This window comes from Dipteris shenzhenensis, chromosome 6, assembly GCF_047967505.1.
Source record: "Dipteris shenzhenensis isolate YYH24624 ecotype China chromosome 6, Dip_SZ_1.0, whole genome shotgun sequence".
NCBI classification, from domain to species: domain Eukaryota; kingdom Viridiplantae; phylum Streptophyta; class Polypodiopsida; order Gleicheniales; family Dipteridaceae; genus Dipteris; species Dipteris shenzhenensis.
Window position 1 is genome coordinate 54945783 of NC_141601.1, and position 17871 is coordinate 54963653.

General features: G+C 43.6%; 1 protein-coding gene across 1 annotated transcript in view; it reads left to right on the forward strand.

Moving 5' to 3' along the window:
• LOC147901366 (uncharacterized) overlaps positions 1 to 17871 on the forward strand; it is a 135732-nt gene that overhangs the window by 107240 nt on the left and 10621 nt on the right. The window contains exons 2-5 of the mRNA XM_087376476.1: positions 14010 to 14289; positions 15502 to 15876; positions 15950 to 16009; positions 16238 to 16266. Of these exons, the coding sequence (XP_087232602.1) occupies positions 14010 to 14289; positions 15502 to 15876; positions 15950 to 16009; positions 16238 to 16266 (744 nt within the window). The remainder of the gene's footprint in view (positions 1 to 14009; positions 14290 to 15501; positions 15877 to 15949; positions 16010 to 16237; positions 16267 to 17871) is intronic.

Consider the following 17871-nt stretch of genomic DNA (forward strand, 5'->3'; position numbering starts at 1 on the left):
ACACAATTTGCTATTAATCTTGTCATTCTTCCTAAGAATGTTCTCACCTTTTCTTTCTTGTGCATTACTATATTGCCTAGTTGTAATGCAGGGTCATCTTGTAGCCTTTCTGTTTGTTGGAACCTTCTTCTGATTTGTTTAGATAACGGTGCCCATGTGGCTCTTTCTTCTACAAGAAGGTCGAGGTACCATTTTGAGGCCTCATTAATTAGGGCCATCAAAAACCAAGCAGCTTTGGTTTCATTTGATTGATCTCTCCTCCAGCACAACATGCTGCATCGAAGAGTTGAAGGAACCTGATGGGATCCCCTCGTCCATTGTACTTTGGCATTTCCAATTTGCCAAAGTGTCTTCTAACATTGTTGTTGTTGTTGTTGCAATTGCGTTGTTGACCAAAGTAATTTCCAAGATGCAAATCTTCATTATCTATTTCTTCTTCAACCCTTACATCCTCCATGTTGCTTGTCGATGTTGAGACGTTGAATTCTTGGAGTGCGTCAAGGGCAGAATAAAGTTCGTGAAAGTATGCAGGTGCTAGTCTTCATCCAGATTTGAGGTGCATACACACTACTTAATTGTATCTTTCAAGTGAGTGCATTTGACTTTGAAATCTACAATTGATTTCGACCTTTGTAGCCCAAAAATGGCAAAAAATATGCAATCAAGGGGTCAAAATCTGTGCCTAAAAAATGGTGACTACTACTGAGACTAGAAACAATGGGAAAATGACTTGAAAAGTATTGTTTGATATTGGACTTTGCATGCATGAATCTTGGCTTTAGACTGGGTGTGATTTGGCCTTCAAACGACCAAGATAAGAGCCTCCAAAGAAGGGTAAATTTGTTAGGGGGGTTAGAGATGTGTTAGTGTAGTAGGAACCATCGTGTTAAGAATGTGCCTAGGATTGTCCCATGTGAGTGTGGGAATGTGCCGGTGCAGACGGATCGTCAATCAGAGGTCACAGTGGAAAGTTAGCAGCGAATTAGTGCAAAAAGGGGCCCAAACGGGGGCGCAAATTGATGAGTGTTAGGGATGCCTAAATGGTGTGTAACCGGCTGGAAATTTTTTCCATAGTGTGATGTTTCTATGTGTGAAGCCGTGGCTAAATCTGAGTCCAACTTTTGGTCCGTAATGAGCAAGTTATGGACCATTAAAATTAGGTGGAATGAGGGGCCCTTTGGTCTTGAGGTCTAAGTGTGAATGGACTCTAGACTTTGGGGCTAACTAGGGTTGTGAGCTAGCTTCTAGTTAGATTGGAATACAGTTACTTTAACTGGTCTAATTCAATTAGCCTAACCTAGTTGACCTAACTAGCTAGTTAGTCTGACTACCAGTTAGTCCAACAGGTGTAGTTAGTCACTAACTGAACCATATTTATCTTTAACCTAACTTCAAAACAACTCAACCTATGTTCCACTAACCTAATCTAGGGTCCACTAGCCCAACTACTAACCTAACTAGGGTTAGTTTTAGGGTTAGTAATTAGGTTTTTTTTTTCTATAGAGGGGGGCTGAGGTGGAGGGGGGGGGGGGGAGGTGGTGGAGGTGGAGGATTGGGGGGGGGGGGGGGGGGGCTTTGCGAAAGGATGTGCGAGGAGGTAGAGGAGAGGGGGGGGGGTTCAAAAGGAGGTAGGAGGAGGTGCTTTACAGAGGGGGCGCAGTGGGTTGTTGGTGGGGGGGGGAGGTGGAAGAGAGGGGGAAGGGGTGGGTTTGATGGTGGAGGGGGGGGGCGGAATGTGGAGGGGTTGGAAGGGGGGGGGGGGAGGTGGAAGGGGGGGGGGTGGTGGGAGGTGGAGGGTAGGGGGGGGAGTGGTTAAGAGGGGGGGTGGGTGGAGGGGAGGGGTGGAGAAGGGGGGGGGGTTAGAGGTGGAAAAGGGGGGGGTGTTGGAGAGGGGGAAGGGCAGGGGGTGGAAAGGGGGGGGCTAGAGGGGGAAGGGGGGGGAGGGGGAGGGGGGGAGGCAGAAGGGTGGGGGGTTGGAGGGGGAAGGGGGGGGGGGGAAGGAGGGGTGGGGTGGTGGTGGTGGAAGGGGGAAGGGGAGGGAGGGCAAGGGGGAGGGGGAGGGGGAGGGGGAGCGGAGATGGAGGAGGAAAAGGGGATATGGAGTGTAAGGAGATGGGGGTGTAGAGATAGGTAGAGAGATTGTGGAGTGGAGGTGGAGGGGGAAAGTATGATTACCTTGAGTGGGGGAGATGGGGAATGGACGGAAAAAGTGGAGGTGGTGGGGAGGAAGATGATGGGAGGTGGAGATGGAGATGGAGGGGGGGTTGACAGAAAAAGTGGTGGTGGTGGTGGTGGAAATGGTGGATGGAAGTTAGAGGACGGACAATAGAGGTAGATGAAAAATATGGAGGCTCGATGGAATTTGGAGATGGAACTAGCTTGGAAAAGTGTGGGGAAAGAAGTGAGGATGGGTTGGTGTTGCTTTTATAGGATGTGGAAAGATTAAGGGTTAATTTTGGGTGTTTAGTATATTAATGTAATTATGTATGGCAACATTTTCCTTTTGCACCACATGGAAGCATTTTTCAACTCCTTTTCCTTGAGGGATGTGTCTTGAATGGTTTCTCGAAGGGGGTTCTTTTTCACACATGCAAACATGTGTGTGTGTGGGTGAGAAAGAGGGATTAATCATAACGATTGATGGAGGCTCTTGCCTCCTCTAGAATTCAAGGTTTAGAAGGGGATTTTAGGATTCGAAATGGGGACAGGGTTGAGAGAGCTATTTAGGAGCTTCAGGGTTCAAAGGGGGCTACAGGGTTTAGGAGGAGTCCAAGGTTGAGGAGTGGAGAGCTAGTCTCCTTCGCAGATTCAAGGGGTAAGGGTTGAGCAGGAGGGACAAGGAAGGAGGAGGAGAGAGAGGAGGGTGGATGAGGAGAGAGGAGGGAGGAGGAGGAGGGAGGAGGGAGGAGGAGGAGGAGGAGGGAGGAGGGTAGAGGAGGAGGGAGGAGGGTGGAGGAAGAGGGAGGAGGGAGGAGGAGGGAGGAAGAGGAGGGTGGACGAGGGAGGAGGAGGGAGGAGGAGGAGGGTGGAGGAAGAGGGAGGAGGAGGGAGGAGGAGATGGAGAAGGAGGTAAGAGAAGGAGGAGACGGGAGTACAAGTGTAGGGAGTGCAAGGGCAAGGGTAAGGAGATGGAGAAGAGGGAGGAGGAGGAGGAGGGAGTACAAGGGTAGGGAGTGCAAGGGTAAGGGCATGCTAGAACACGATAGTGTAAGAGAGCGTGGATGTAATGGAGATCAATCACATGAACACAATAGTGATCTTGAACACTGGACCCCAAAGAGTGGAGCTTCATTCCATTGAGAGATATTTATACATGTTGGTCTCTACACAATTCATAGTAGGTAACTCCATGGTGGGACCTCTTTTGTAGGAGACCTTTTGGACAGAGTCCCTCCACTTTTGGGGGGGACCTTTTAGTTCTCTACACAAAGTGGGGGAACCTTTGAGTATCTACACAAAGTGGGGGGACCTTTTGGGTCTCTACACAAAGTGGGAGGACCTCAAAAAGTGTAGGTTTTTGTCTTTCTCTCTCTAGATCCTAATTTTGCAGGTATGATTACATCTTTTCTCGAGAGGATTTTGGCTATCCTCATCCTTTAAGATTCATCATACCATCTTTCAAGATCAAGATATTACAATTGGAGCTTTGCTACTATGCTATACACACAATGCTCTCATCGTTGTTGTCCTAGACTGCACTTCTAGCCCTTGTTGGCCACAAGGGTTAACAACCTCCTCTTAAATTGCATTTGGAAAGTAGAGCATGCATGTACAAGACCTTTTTGTGGATTTTTCTTGGTGCATATGATAGCATCTAGAATTGAAAAGAAAACTGGAAAAAAATCATAGTATGTGTGTCAGCATTGTGACTACAGAGCAGAATCCTATACAATGAGTACAACTTACTAGATCATGTACATAACGTGCATTTCCCCCTCTTAAGTTGTAGGTCATCCTTCGCCTTTGGGAATAAAACCAAGAAGGTAGATCGAAGGAAGGAATTTCAAAAAATAAGATGCTCGCCTGGATTAAAGATTGATCGATCAAAAGATGACAACGTGAAGAACGATGTGTAGTGTTGCATGCCGAACATGTGAAAGTTGAACATGTCATGTGTCATTGTGGATTGCATAGCTGCTCTGTGAAAGAAGCATCTAGATGTGAACCTAGTTGATGTAGATATGGAGATGTGATCAGATAGGTTATGACATACAGGAGTGTTACCAACCCAAAAGAACTAACAGCAATGTGTGAGATATGCTGTAGTAGAGCTATAATCTTTGTCAAATGATGTGGGTCAAAGAAGACCGCATAGTCGGCATGGACAAAGTGATTCATGGGCTGCATACATGCTGGAGCCGAAGGTGCAAGTATGATACTCTGCTCTGATGAAGAAGAGGCCCATAAGACCGACAAGGTATGGCAACTTGTTAAACCTGTATGCTCAAATGTCATGAGCTAAAGGTCATCTTATGTGTGCATGGCTAAACATCTATCGGCAAGGATGTAGCATTTGTCAAAGGCTCAAGGTGGAGCTGACAGTGAAAAGGCCTAGAAGCATGAAATAAAACTGAGAATGCATAAGGTATCCTTGAGGAATATGAGGTGCCAAATGCTGATGTCGGGATAGATCTGTAGTCCCGTATCCAACAACCACTAATCTGCATCAAGTATGGAGTATATATAATAGCCATAAGTGCATTGCTGAAATGTTAAGGCTCCCCAAGTTGCACTACAGCTAAATCTGATGTTCACTACACTGGAGTAGGACTATAGCGATGCCTAAATGTCCTCATGCTGAGGAATGATCTGTTGATTGAAAGAGGTGGTGATCATTAGATCCAAGTGTGGTACAATGTAGCATGACCGAGCCAATGCTAAAATGTCTTGCAAACTTATCTGTTGATCTATGCTACTAATGGAAACTATGTCCAAAGATGTAATGTGCTCCGTATCAAGGGTGAAAGCATCAGTGTGATGGATGCTGGAATGGAATCACCTAAAGAGTTGAATGCACTATGGCATGTATCTCCACATGTTGGGATCTGAGCGCCTCGTCTTGAGGACTTACTTGCTAAAAAATTACATGATCATAGCTGAGCTTCTGCTATGTATCTACAGCTGATATGATAGTAGATGGAGTTGGATCCATGCATGAATGTGATGGATGTACATCACTGGAATCAGACTGTGTTGATGTAGATGCAACTGCCTCCTGTTGAGGGCTTACCATCAAATGTGGCTCATGTTGAGGGCTTACTAAGAAATGTGCATGATCAAAAAGTGTGGGCTGATCCATGCTAACATGTGGAACATCTGTGTTCAAATCTCTCAAGACTAATGATGCTAGAGTTTGCATCATAAACGGGTACATACCCTGTGGCAATGAATGGTCAAAGTTGTTTATCTTTCCACTCACAAGTCTCATTTGGAACCATGACTGGTGTATCATCAACTATGTGATGTGAACAACTCCATGTTGGAGGTGGTCTTGTGCTCTATACAAGAGGCTTACCCGCATACCGATGAGAGTGTCTGCCCATGAGAACACTATGTGAGAGCTACCATGGGGTCTTATGCTCGAGCTGCCACTGTTGGGGGCTCACACTAAATTTGTCAAACTTTAAACCGTCATGTGATGGAAGAACGTATGCCAAAGATCAAGGCTATAACATGATGATGATAGTAGTGTGTCAGGCATAGCCAAGAGGCTATACAAGGCTGATGTGCATGCATGAAGGAACCAATGCCAAAAAAAAGTCAATAAATATGATTGTAAATGCGTGGTATATGGGTGTGCAAGATGTATGCAACAATCTTGAATTTGAGGAAGATCACTCTGCCAAGTGTGTCAAACTGAAGTGCTGAGCTGTTGAATCCAAGAGACTGAGTTGGTGTCGATGTTTGAGTGTGCATACTGATGAAAGAACTGAATAGACTAACATCATTGGGAACTAATTGGGTAATATGGCAATGGATTACTTGGCTTGGTGGAGTTGATTCTCCTCTAAGGATGTCCTAGTCTAGATCTAGACTACACATCGAAGCGCAAAATGCAACAAGCGTGAAAACATGGATAGGTGGTATCACTTTTCTCCTTTTTTGAAGGCTTTCACATGGTGGTTTTTGGGGTGTAAAAGAATGTATTTTCCAACATGGGGGGAAGAGGTTTAGAATTTCAACAATATTATGAGAAGTGCAGGGCATCCCAAATGTGCCACTTCATGTACTCTCCACTTCACTCACTTTGAGCTTCTCTCTCTCTCTCTCTCTCTCTCTCTCTCTCTCTCTCTACGTGGCTCTAGTGTGGTTGAACTTAGAGTAGAAGCAATGCATGATCATCCCGATCCGAGAAGTCTGTGAACTTCAACAGAATACAAGAAAAGGAGAGACAACCTAAGTGCAAAAGTCGTTGCTACAGTGACGATGTTTTGGCACAAGAGAGTTTCTCCAAATAGAAAAAAGTGGATGGGATGCAAGGTGCTTGAGGAGCAAATCATACACATGCTAGATACAATGCAAGTCAATGGTGCCTAAACTAGCCCAGTGGTTGTTTGTGATAAAGCTTTAGGATAGTTTACTTGTTTCATTTCTTAAACTAGGCTTGGAGGGCTTTTGAAGTGCAAGAGAGGAGCTCCCATATGTCATGATTTCAAGATCAGTGGAGGAGAGGCTCTCACACTGTGCTGCAAGGGGGGAGGAAAGATTGTGTGAGGAGCTCCTAGACTATGTAGGGTCCATTACAAGAGGGGAGAGAAGTTGCAGGGAGAGTGCAAGGGAGATAGAAATGGTCGAGAGGGATAGAAGATGAAATAGTGAAGGAAATGGAATAGTGGAGGCTTGAGTTTGTAGTCTGAGTGCAAGGGAGAAAGAAACAATCAAGAGGGATAGAAGACAAAATAGTTAAGGGAATGGAATAGCGAAGGCTTAAGTTTGTAGCCCGACTACTTTGTCAAGGTGAGAGCCACCGCGGTGGTTGGACCAAATTTTGATTAATTCAAGGCGACAATACTACCTTGCATGGTAATGAGTGATAAGAGGTGGTGGCATCTAAGATTCCTAGCCACGTCTATGGTGGCAGCTAAGATTCCATCAGGCTGACAGTTAATTACCAGCAAACGTAGTGGCTTGCAATTACTCACCTTCCAGTTACTACCATCAGGCTTGCATGCATGATTACTACGAGTGTAATAAATTACCAGTCACCGGGCTTGCATGCTCAAGAGAGTACTAGAGTGCACGGTAAGGAGTGATTAGAGGTGATTAGGCTTCATGATTTACTTTTGTGGGATTTACTTCCTGGTGGTTGTGGCTCTTATCAGCCATGTCTGTCATGGCTATGATTCCACTAGGCTAGTTAACTACCAGCACCGCAGTGGCCTACTCACCCACCACCGGGCTTAAGCATGCATGATCCTATACGAGTGCATAAAAAATTACCAGTCACCGGGCTCGCATGCTCAATAGAGTACTAGAATGCATGGTAATGAGTGATTAGAGATGATTAGGCTTCATGATTTACTTTTGTGGAAATTACTACCTAGTGGTGGTGGCTCTCATTAGCCACGTTTGTCATGGCTATGATTCCACCACGCTGGCAGTTAATTACCAGCCACCACATGCATCTGCTTTATGATTACCAGCTCGTCTCGAGTGGTGCCTAAGATTCCACCGTGGTGGCTTGCAATTAATATGGATGAAACCCCGAGCTCTAGCCACTACGGTGGCTCTAATTTTATAACATATAATATATAAGATTTGTGGCATTCGGCATTTTACTATGTTGCTCTCATCCGCCCCTACTCTACTACTTTGCTCCACACCTCTCCTCCAACTCTTTTCCACCCCTACTCTACTTTTCTCCATGCTCCCTCCTCTAACTCTCATCACTCATCTTCTCCCCTGCTTATCTGTTGCTCACCCACTCATCTTCACCATGCCTACTACCACCCCCCCTCGATGCACTATGATCCCAATGTTATCTGCCTTCTCATATAAGGTGATTGCATTGCACTCATCTGGAGTAGAAATGTTGGCACTAGTGGAGACCCTTCGTTCCCACAGTCGATTCCCCCCATATCTGCGTGTCACCACCTTAGATGACATGCTCACCTCTGGCCTCGGTGCTATATGGGTTCCCCCTAGACGTCGACAAAAGCCTCAGTATTTTCATAGGAGAATACTCTCGACTTATTAGGGGGCCTATAATCTGAGTCCTGGCAATGTGCATGGTCTTCGGCCTCTCCATCATCTCCTCCTTTGGCTCCCTAAAAAAATTTAGTGCAACAAGCTAGACTAGGGGAAATACTAAGTTGTACAAATTCCCTCTTGCTCAGACGAGGCTCATAACCACTCAGGCTAGATATAATCTTTTGGCCTCTAAGGCTCTCAACGATCTTTTGGCTCACTGGATGTAATGTTTTGGTCTCTAAGGCTCTCAACAATTGCTGAGTTTTTATTACATTTATATAATCTCTTTTTGTTCAATTTAACGCTCTCAGTATGCACTGTTGTTAACTTTTATATTTAAATGGTCATGGTTGCTAGCTGTAATCTTTTGGCCTTTAAGGCTCTTAGCAATTGCTGAGTTTTTATAAATGTAAGATCCTTTGTTCATTTTTTGCTTAGTATAAGTTGTCAATTTTTATATAACCTGTTTTTGGATGTAGATGTACATTGTAATCTCTTTTTCTCAATTTTCACTCGATGAATTATAGTTGATTATCTAGATGGCACCGCCTCAAGTCACCACGGTGACTTTTGCCCTCATTTATATTTATTGCAACAAGGACTAAATTACTAGTAAAGCAGGACTAGAAATTCCCTTGGTTTATGACCAAAATAGTGCTAAAATAGCTCCAATGACCCACTATTGTGGTTGCATCTAGAAAAATACAATTGAACTTTCAAAAAATGCAATTGATGATATGGCCCTTAAGGGGTCCACTCTAGGGGCAAGGGCCATGTTGACATGCATTATACAATACAGGATGCCACTGGATAGATTTGGCATGTCGATATGGCCCTTGTCCCTAAAGGAGACCCCTCAAGGTCCATATCATCAATTGCATTTTACTTGGTTACACAAGGAAATACATTTTCCTTGGTATACAAATATATAACTCCAAGAACCAGCACAATGGCTGTCATAGATCTCCTTATATTTTCTAGCATGCTAGTGTCATCATAGACTTCCTCCTACAATACGTAAAAATAGGTAACGGAGCTATAACTCCAAGAACTAGTGCGGTGGTTTCTCTAAGACAACCTTGAATTCTAGGTGATGACAGGTCGTCAACAAGCTAGAGACTATGCTGAGGCGATGCTCAGAATGATAGATTGTGTCTCATTATTACACCAAAAACCACCACGGTGGTATATCTAAGCCAACCTATGATCTGCATGGGCAAAGCTGCAGCGGTAAAAGACTGCACGATGACAGGTGGTCAGACTAGAGACGACACTGCGGCGGTGTTCAAAATGATAGATTACATCTCATTATTACGCTAAGAACCAGCGCAATGGTCTCTTCAAGCCAACCTTGAATTTTAATGATGTGCATGGGTGCGGTGCCTAGTGACAGGTGGCAAAGGTGCGGTGGCAAAAGGCTGCATGATGATAAGTGGTCAAGCGACTCAAGCCAAAGACTGCGTTGCATGAAGCATTGTAGAGATTCACGATGTAGTGCAGAGTTGTCGTGTGTCGAGCTCTATGGTGTTCAAAATGAATAGATTGCATCTCATTATTACGCCAGTGCAGCATCATGACGTCAAGAAAATTTTCGATGAGAGCGCAGGTCCACACAAAATTCAAATATTCACCCACGAGTGCATCGCATCGTGGCCCCAAAATGGCCCCAAAAATAGTTTCGTGATTGGCTACACCCAAGAAAAAGTTGACCCTAGTACATGCTTGCATATAGATACCAATGCCACCCTTTGTGCATTACTAGTGCAAGTACATCCACATCAACATGTGTGAAGCTTGGCTATAGCCAGAGAATCCCAGAGCTTGCTTGCACCTGGGTGTCTACCCAACCATCAATGTTTAGTGACTATCCTTGGGGAGAGAAGCTTGCAGAGGAGTTTACATTTGGTGTATGAGGAGAGAGTGGAGCCTGTGGGCGGGGGACAGAGAATGCAATGGAGAGTGTTACCAAGAAGGTAGAAGAGAAGATTGTTGAGGAGGAGACGACTCATTTGGATGATGCAGTAGACGTCAGTGGGTAAGGAAAAGAGAATGCAACAAACAGTGCTACAAGAAGGTCAAGGAGAAGATTGCCGAGGAGGAGACTGCCCATTTGGATGATGTAGCAAAAGTCAGTGTGGATGCTGATTTGAAAATACTTAGTGATGTCAGTTGTAGCCATGACACAGAGGTGGAAACCCTTGAGCAATTGGCGGACAATTTTTTAAAGAAGAGAGGCGGAAGGGGAAAGCAAAAAGATGGTGAAGCCAGTATGTTGCATTGTCTTGTCTTTAGACTTTGTGGACATATATCTATAAGATAGGGTTGTCTTGTCTTGTCTTGAAATGTTGTTCTGTGTTGCAATTTTGTTGACATATGTATGTAAGACAGGGTTTAATGATCTTTTGTTTAATGCAGGTGGGCAACAAAAGAAAGCTAAAGTAGATGCAATAGACCAAGGAGTTTTGAACATGTAGAGAAGGGGGGAAAAGGCTACCCCTTCCTTCCCAAAAGTATTGCTTTGCCGAGACCATCTGCCAAGCCTAGAGCCTATAAAAATCTTTAGTGTAGCAAGATCCTCGAATGCACCTTCCATGATTTGAAGGGAGGATTTTAAAAGCATTCACACCACATACAACACACTCTTTGAGCATTTGAAAACTAGATCCTTTAATGCACTTGCATGAGGCAAAGTTCCACTTCTGTAATCTCCACTTTCAAATGATAAATTTTTTCCTTTGTGCATCTACTTGTACTCTCTCTTTTTGTAATGAAAGTATAGTTCCTGTTGTGATAAAGTACACTATCAAGCATGCTTATTTGCTAATATGGTTCACTTATATACAAAAAGTCAAGTTGCCAGAAACTGTAGTAGAAGTCATAGAGATTGATAGGGTGCCTTTCTTTGGCATACTCACATCCCTCCCAAATATTGATAATGGCCTCAAGAAGGTGACGTCCTTTGATGAACCCTTTTTGTTCTTCCAGTATGCACTCATTCATTTTCTTTTGAACCCTAAGAGCCAAAGCTTTGGCAAAAATCTTGTAACTACAGTTAGCATAGTTGGGGGCCTCCAATTCCTAAGCTCATCCTTAGGTACTTCTTTGGGAATGAGCTTTATAACTCCCTCATTAATGTGCGATAGCAAACCTCCATTCTTTAGGCTTTCTTGTCACAATAATAGAAGATAGGGCCCAATCACATCCCAAAATTCCTTGTAGAACTCAATTGGCAATCCATCTTCTCTAGGGGTTTCTCCTTCTACCATAACAGGTATTGCTTCTTCAGTTCATCCAATGAGAGAGGTCTCTCTAGAAAAACCATATCATTTTTTTGCATAGAGTTCTCTCTCACTACCTGGCATAATTCCCTAGCCCTTTGAACCTCTTCATCTAGCATAATAGAAGAAGAGAGCAGGGTTTGGAAGTGACTCTGAATCAGATTTATGTTATCCTACTTGGAAGTGACTAATGTGTTGTCAGCCTTCTCTAACAAAGGGTTTCCTTCAAATGAGTTTGAAAGTCTTTTTAGTAGGCCTATCCAACTTCCCTGCCCACCTTCTCTGAAGTATATCTTGGTGTCATTTAGCATAATTTGTTCCTATCTTTTAAGCTCTTTTCTGGCTACCAATAGCTCAACCTATGCATCCATATCCTCCAACCTGGCCAGGGCTTCTAATCCCTTAATCTTTTCTTGAATTTTATCCATCCTCTGAGATCTAATTTTGCCCTATTCTTCCTTGCTCTTTTATAAAAATTCCAAGTTTCTCTACAACTACCTCCCAAGAGTCTGCAACAAATCTAATTTCAAAGAAGGCATTTTCCTCTCCTCCTCTGAGTTCGATCACTAGTGGTGTCGGCTTGGTGTAGTAGTCCTGTAGCCCAAGCCCCATATGTATAGGAAGCACGAGCAAGATAACACGATTCCGAGGGGGTGGAGAAGAACCTCGCTCCGTGGCTTCTGAATTGCAACCACGTAAGAGGGATATGCATGCCCCCCTCTTCCTCCCCGATTACCAAAGGCTTTGAATCCATAACGCAATGGTGGAGAACATATTCTCGGAGGCGATGACAAAAAAGGAATGGTATTCTTTGTCTTTAGCCAATGAAGGGAAAACTATTTTGTCTTCCAAGTCAAGGTCGTCGTCAAGCAGAGAAAAGGGGAGCAGGCCCTTGGTCTAAGTGTCTTGTCCTATCCACAGAGGGCAGACAGATCCACTCGGATAGTGACATCTATTGTTCCATTGTCTTGAGCTCTGTATTGGCATCTGTGCGTATCCAGTTGGGGGGAGGGAGATGCTCTCGTAGGAGGTCTCCACCGTTTACCTCATTACTCTCTCCATCACCGTCTTAAAAACACTTGCTTTTTAATTTTCAAGCTAAATTCTCAAACTTTGCCATTCACATGACATACCTTGTTTTCTCTTGAACGTGGAGAAAACGGTTTATGGAGAATACATACCCAAACTAAGAGTCTTCAGGAACCAACATGGGCTTACGAGCATAATCTATTTGTCATCATTACTCTCATCTTAAGGCCTTATGACATGGTGGGAGTTTTGTGGAAAATTGGAACTTTAATGCCAAGAGGCATGTGGTCCCCCACCTTTTTCCCCCATTTTTTTCCCACAAAACTAGTGGGAAAAGGGAATAAGTGAAGCTTTTAAAGGTTGAAAATGACATCTACTCCACATTTCCACCAAACAATACGATATTCATCATGGGGAATTGACTTTTCCTGCAAAAACCTTTTTCCCACCATGTCATAAGGGCTTTAGACAAAGTGGTGTAGGATGTGTTTAGCTAAACAACATGGAAGGGATCAATTTTGAAGGAGTAAGGAAAGTGCGGGAGGACCACTTTCCCACTTAGAAAATGGTGAGTGGGTGGGCAGACGGTGAGCCATTTTTTGAGTGGAAAAGTGGGACTGCCCCACCTTTCCCGGTTGTCAAAGGCTTGGGGAGCTGACACATGGCAAGTTGGGCAAGGGAGGAAGATTACCATTATGGAAGATCGTCAATCCAACGGTCCAGATCTACATTGTTGCGACCCCAGCCTTTGACGGGGTCGGAAAGCATAGAATGACCTTCTAAAGGGGTAATGACATGGTGGGAAAAGGCTCTTCATGGGGAAATTTTTTTCCCCACTTTGAATGTCATAATGATTAGTAAAAACTTAGATTTTTATATCATTTTCAGCCCTTAAATGCTTCACAAACTCTTTTTCTCACAAAACCCTTGAGCTCAAAGAGTTTGTTCACAAAACCCTTGAGCTCAAGTGATCTGATTTTGTGGGGAAGAAAAGGTAGGGGACTACGTGCTACCCTTGGCATAGAATTTCTCCATTTCCCACAAAAGTACCACAATGTCATAAGGCTTAAGCACATGAAATCTTTCAATTAATTAATAGGACGTTTGAAGATGGACGGGACCCATTCCCATCCACATTTGCTTAATACCAAAGCACCCCTCGATTGTTCTCTACAGTTCAGTAGCATCATCGCTGGAGGACGAGGCCTTGGACACCTATAGAACACTAGCATAGTGCAGAGTAGCTGTTTAGGGCAGAAGATTAGTGTAGAGAGAGAGAGAGAGAGAGGTGGTGGGAGGGCCCGCGCGCGATTCTCTTCAGGTTGGGTTGAGTGTGTGTGTTTGGGGCGGGGGAAGTCTTTACGTTACCTTAAAATGCGGAATTCCCTCCAAAAGAGATTTGAAATTCTTCAAATATAAAATTCAAAAACTAATTGAGCTGCTCTCCTACCCTTTGTTCAGCATCTGAGCACCTATACATACTGCAATTCCATTTTAAGTTTCACTTTATAGGTTGAGCATCGGCCATTTTGAGAGAAGACAAGATGCACTACATAGTAGTGATAGCAAGCTTTTGATAGCTCTGACGTTTATTGCAGACTATCAACGTGCACAATCTGCCATATTGACAAGTTACTGGTCGTTCTGCTGTGTTAAATCAAGTGAGGCAAAATTTCACAGAAATTTTGGAGCTTCTGATTTGAATATTCAGATTGAAGCTTTGCAATCTCCAGGCATGGATGATAGCCCTCCTGACAGGGAACCTTCTCCCGATTGGCTGCGCACCTTTCAGGTTGTAACGTCCGCGTTGCCATGAATTGCAGTTTTTCAGCTTCAGCTTTTTTTCTAAATTCTTCCATTTACACCCCCGACCTTAATTTTGTGGGACTTGTGGCAAAAAAATAAAATTCAGATCATGTATAAGAACCATTATTTCCCTCTTTTAAACTTAGCTCAAAAAACCACAAGCAAAACATGTGCATACTTGGCCTTCCAATTTGTTAAAACACGTTGATGTCTGATAAGAGAAAACTATGTTGCCTGGCTCTCATGATAACAAGCTATAACTTGTAATTACGTTTAGGCAAAAAATGGCACACTGTGTTGTAATTTCAGAGGTTTGGGCATGTTCCTGGATTCATCTAGATACATGTTCCGGCTGTATTAGCGACATGCAAATTTGCCCCTGTGAAGTTTTCGTCCATGTTGCATCTAGTTGATATTGCAATAAATTCTTTCTATCTCCAGCAGTATATTGCTCATTTTGGAGTGACTCAAATGAAATAGTAGAATGCAGACTACTCATTAATTAGCCTTCTCCTTTAGTGCTAGCCTTTGTCATGGCTGAGTGTGCTTCCTGAGTGCTGACAGAAACTTAGTACGAAGACCTTTGTACAAATGGATGCTCAAGTACGCGTGGGTGTGTGATATGTATGTGTGAGAGCATATATTATACTATGGTCTACGCCGACTGCTGGACGCTGATGACATTGGCGGGGATGTCATAGTAGCTAGTCCTTGCTATGTGTGGTGGACATGATGGTTTTCAACCTTGTGAGTGACTGTCACTGCACACTTTGTTTTATTTTCAGAGGATGAGTTTGGGCATGTTCCTGGATTCATATATATATATATGAGGATTTATCCCTCGTGTCAAAATAATTCTTTAGCAGTGACATCTGTGTGGTGCTGCATCTTGCCCATTTACTATTTGAGATGAGCACAACACTCGAAGAGCTTCAAAGTGAGCAAAAGTATAGTAATTGAGAGCTTTGGATAAAAGTATAGGAGCTTGGTGGGTTCTTTGTTAGATTTTCAATTGTATATTCATGATTGTAGGCTGCAGCTGATAGAGTGTCTAGTGGGATTTGAAAGCTTGACCTATAGTTAAACATTTATTGCCTTGTGTTGTGCTCATTGTGTGTCTTGGGATGTGCATGTGATTTTGTTCTTGTTGCAAAATTATTTACATTTTCATGATTTGAGTTTTGTCTGTTCATTGCAGAGTCCGTTGAAGGATTTTCAAACTCTACCTTCCTCTTCAACATCGACCTCATCACGTGATACAATGCCAAAAGAGAAATCAAGGTTGGGGAAACCACACTTGAACAATAAAGTCCTTGACTTTTCTCAGTCTATAAAGAGGGATTCAAGGATTGGAACTGGTCATATATTGGACCTAGATTCTGATGAGGATGACAGTGAAGAAGGACAAAAGGTTTTTTCAACAAGGGGTAAGAAAGATGTTCCCTTATTCAAGGGTAATGAAAGCAACATTAACGTGCAAAGCCAATCAATAAGAAAGCCAAAGGAGGAGATGGAGCTGGTAGATCAGGATGATCAGATAAAAGCAGGGCCAGTTCTGGGAGTTTTGCCAAAGGTATTTGGGCGATGATGCTCGGTTCTGCAACTGTATGCTTTGCCTGAAATAATGGCAACATTTGTCTATTTAGGTTGAAGGGGTCATACCAGAAGAAGATGCAGCTGAAGGGCAAGAGTGCCGAACAAAACGTGTGAGAGCATGCTCTTGAATGTTTTTTTGTGATGATCTCTCTGCTCACAAGCACATTAGCTGAGTAGAGGTGCCATAAATCAGAAATTTAAGTTGCAAAGGAAGAGGATGCCTTTAGCTTCATCCGTGTACTAAAATGCAGATATTTATGTGATACATAAAGTCTGTGATGGTTTTAATACTTGAAAATCTGTGTTGTGTCATGACTCAGCCATTTGGTGGTGTGCAGATTTTATCCGCTCTACCTCTAGTGTGTAGGTAAGTCTTGGATCACCTCATAGCTGTCATACTGGAAATGATAATGTGGTTGTAAAGTCTTTTGATAAAGGAGTAGGCATCACTCCTGCCAGATGTCTTTTCAGAGAATATCAGCAATTGTGTGTCATCTGCTTACTTGGTTATGAATGCATGAAAGTTCTTAGCAACCTCTCCTCTGCGGCTCTGCCTCTCCCCTCTCACTTGAATGATTTGATTTGTGATTTTGGTTTTTTCTTGACCAGGGAAACATATTGACTGCATTAGTGTCATCACTTCAAATTTAGTTTATTGAGTCAGATTGACTGCATTAGTGTCATCACTTCAATTTTAGTTTATTGAGTCAGCGCACAAGATAAAATTGAGGGGGGGGGGGGGGGGGGGGTGTTTTGGCGCCTAGACATGTATATATCCATTCGTGTAGAGTCATCTCCCATTAAAACTCCCCTTCCAGCAGGTGCCTTTTATGAAGGTTGCTTTAGCTTGTAGGGATTTTTGCTCTGGGATATGAAGGGTACTTCTGAGGAAGAAGTGCCATGAATATTGTTGCCAGAAGATAGCAAATCTTGACTTCTGCAGACAAGGCATTTCATGAGCAGAAATATATGCCATTGCTGTTGAGTTTTGTGCTTGCTGCTCTGGAGGTGTTTTTCATTATAGATGGTCTAGAGGATGCTGAAGAGTTACCACTTGTGCTTCAAATGAACTGTTGTTTCTTGTGTCACATTGAGTGGCGGCACACTCGTGCAGTTTCTTCCTTGCCTGGATGGCCTTGTTTGGTCTTAGAATGCCAGCATTTGCACTCTTTATCTTACCAACCATTCTGAAAAACAGATCTGTGGAGGGGTTTCCTGTGGGCTTGGCCAGGTAACGAAATGAGTGCCATGTACCTAGGAAAATGGAATGGGGGAGGAGTTAAGCTTTGCCATCTAGGGTTGGTTGGACGTTTATATTCTCTTGGAATGTGGAAGGGTAGCTGCCGTAGTTGTGGTCTACTGAGTGGCCGAAGTCATAATTATAGTACATGGATATGTGGATGGAGTTACTATAAGACTGACGTGGATGGGTTGTGGCAGGGCTGGATTAAAGGATAGATTTGAATGGTCAGCTCAGGGTGCAGTGTGAAAGCAGAGACCTGTGAGGTGAAAGTAGATCATAGTCTATTGTATTGTGGCCGCCCCCAGGGTGGTATATGTATCTGTCTAATCCTAGTTATGCTTGCAAACAATGATACTTGATCATCACTTTGTAGGACACAGGGCAAGTGTCTTGGTTCAGATGGACTTACCCCACTATTTTTTATTACTTTTTGGGATCAGATTGGGGATCACATTACCTCAGCCCTGCAGGGTGTATGGGACTCGGGCAAGATGCCAGACTCACTTATGGAGGGCCTCATTCATTTGATTCCGAAAGAGGGTTGCAAGAATTTAGTGTCACAGTGGAGACTGATTACCTTGTATAAAATCTTAGCTAAAGCTATGAGCCTTAGTCTGCAGCCATTTCTACCAGATCTTATTCATGATACGCAGACAGGCTTCACACATGGCAGGAGCATCTTTGATAACATCTTCTCATTTTGGGAGGCCTCGGATTGGACCATGCATA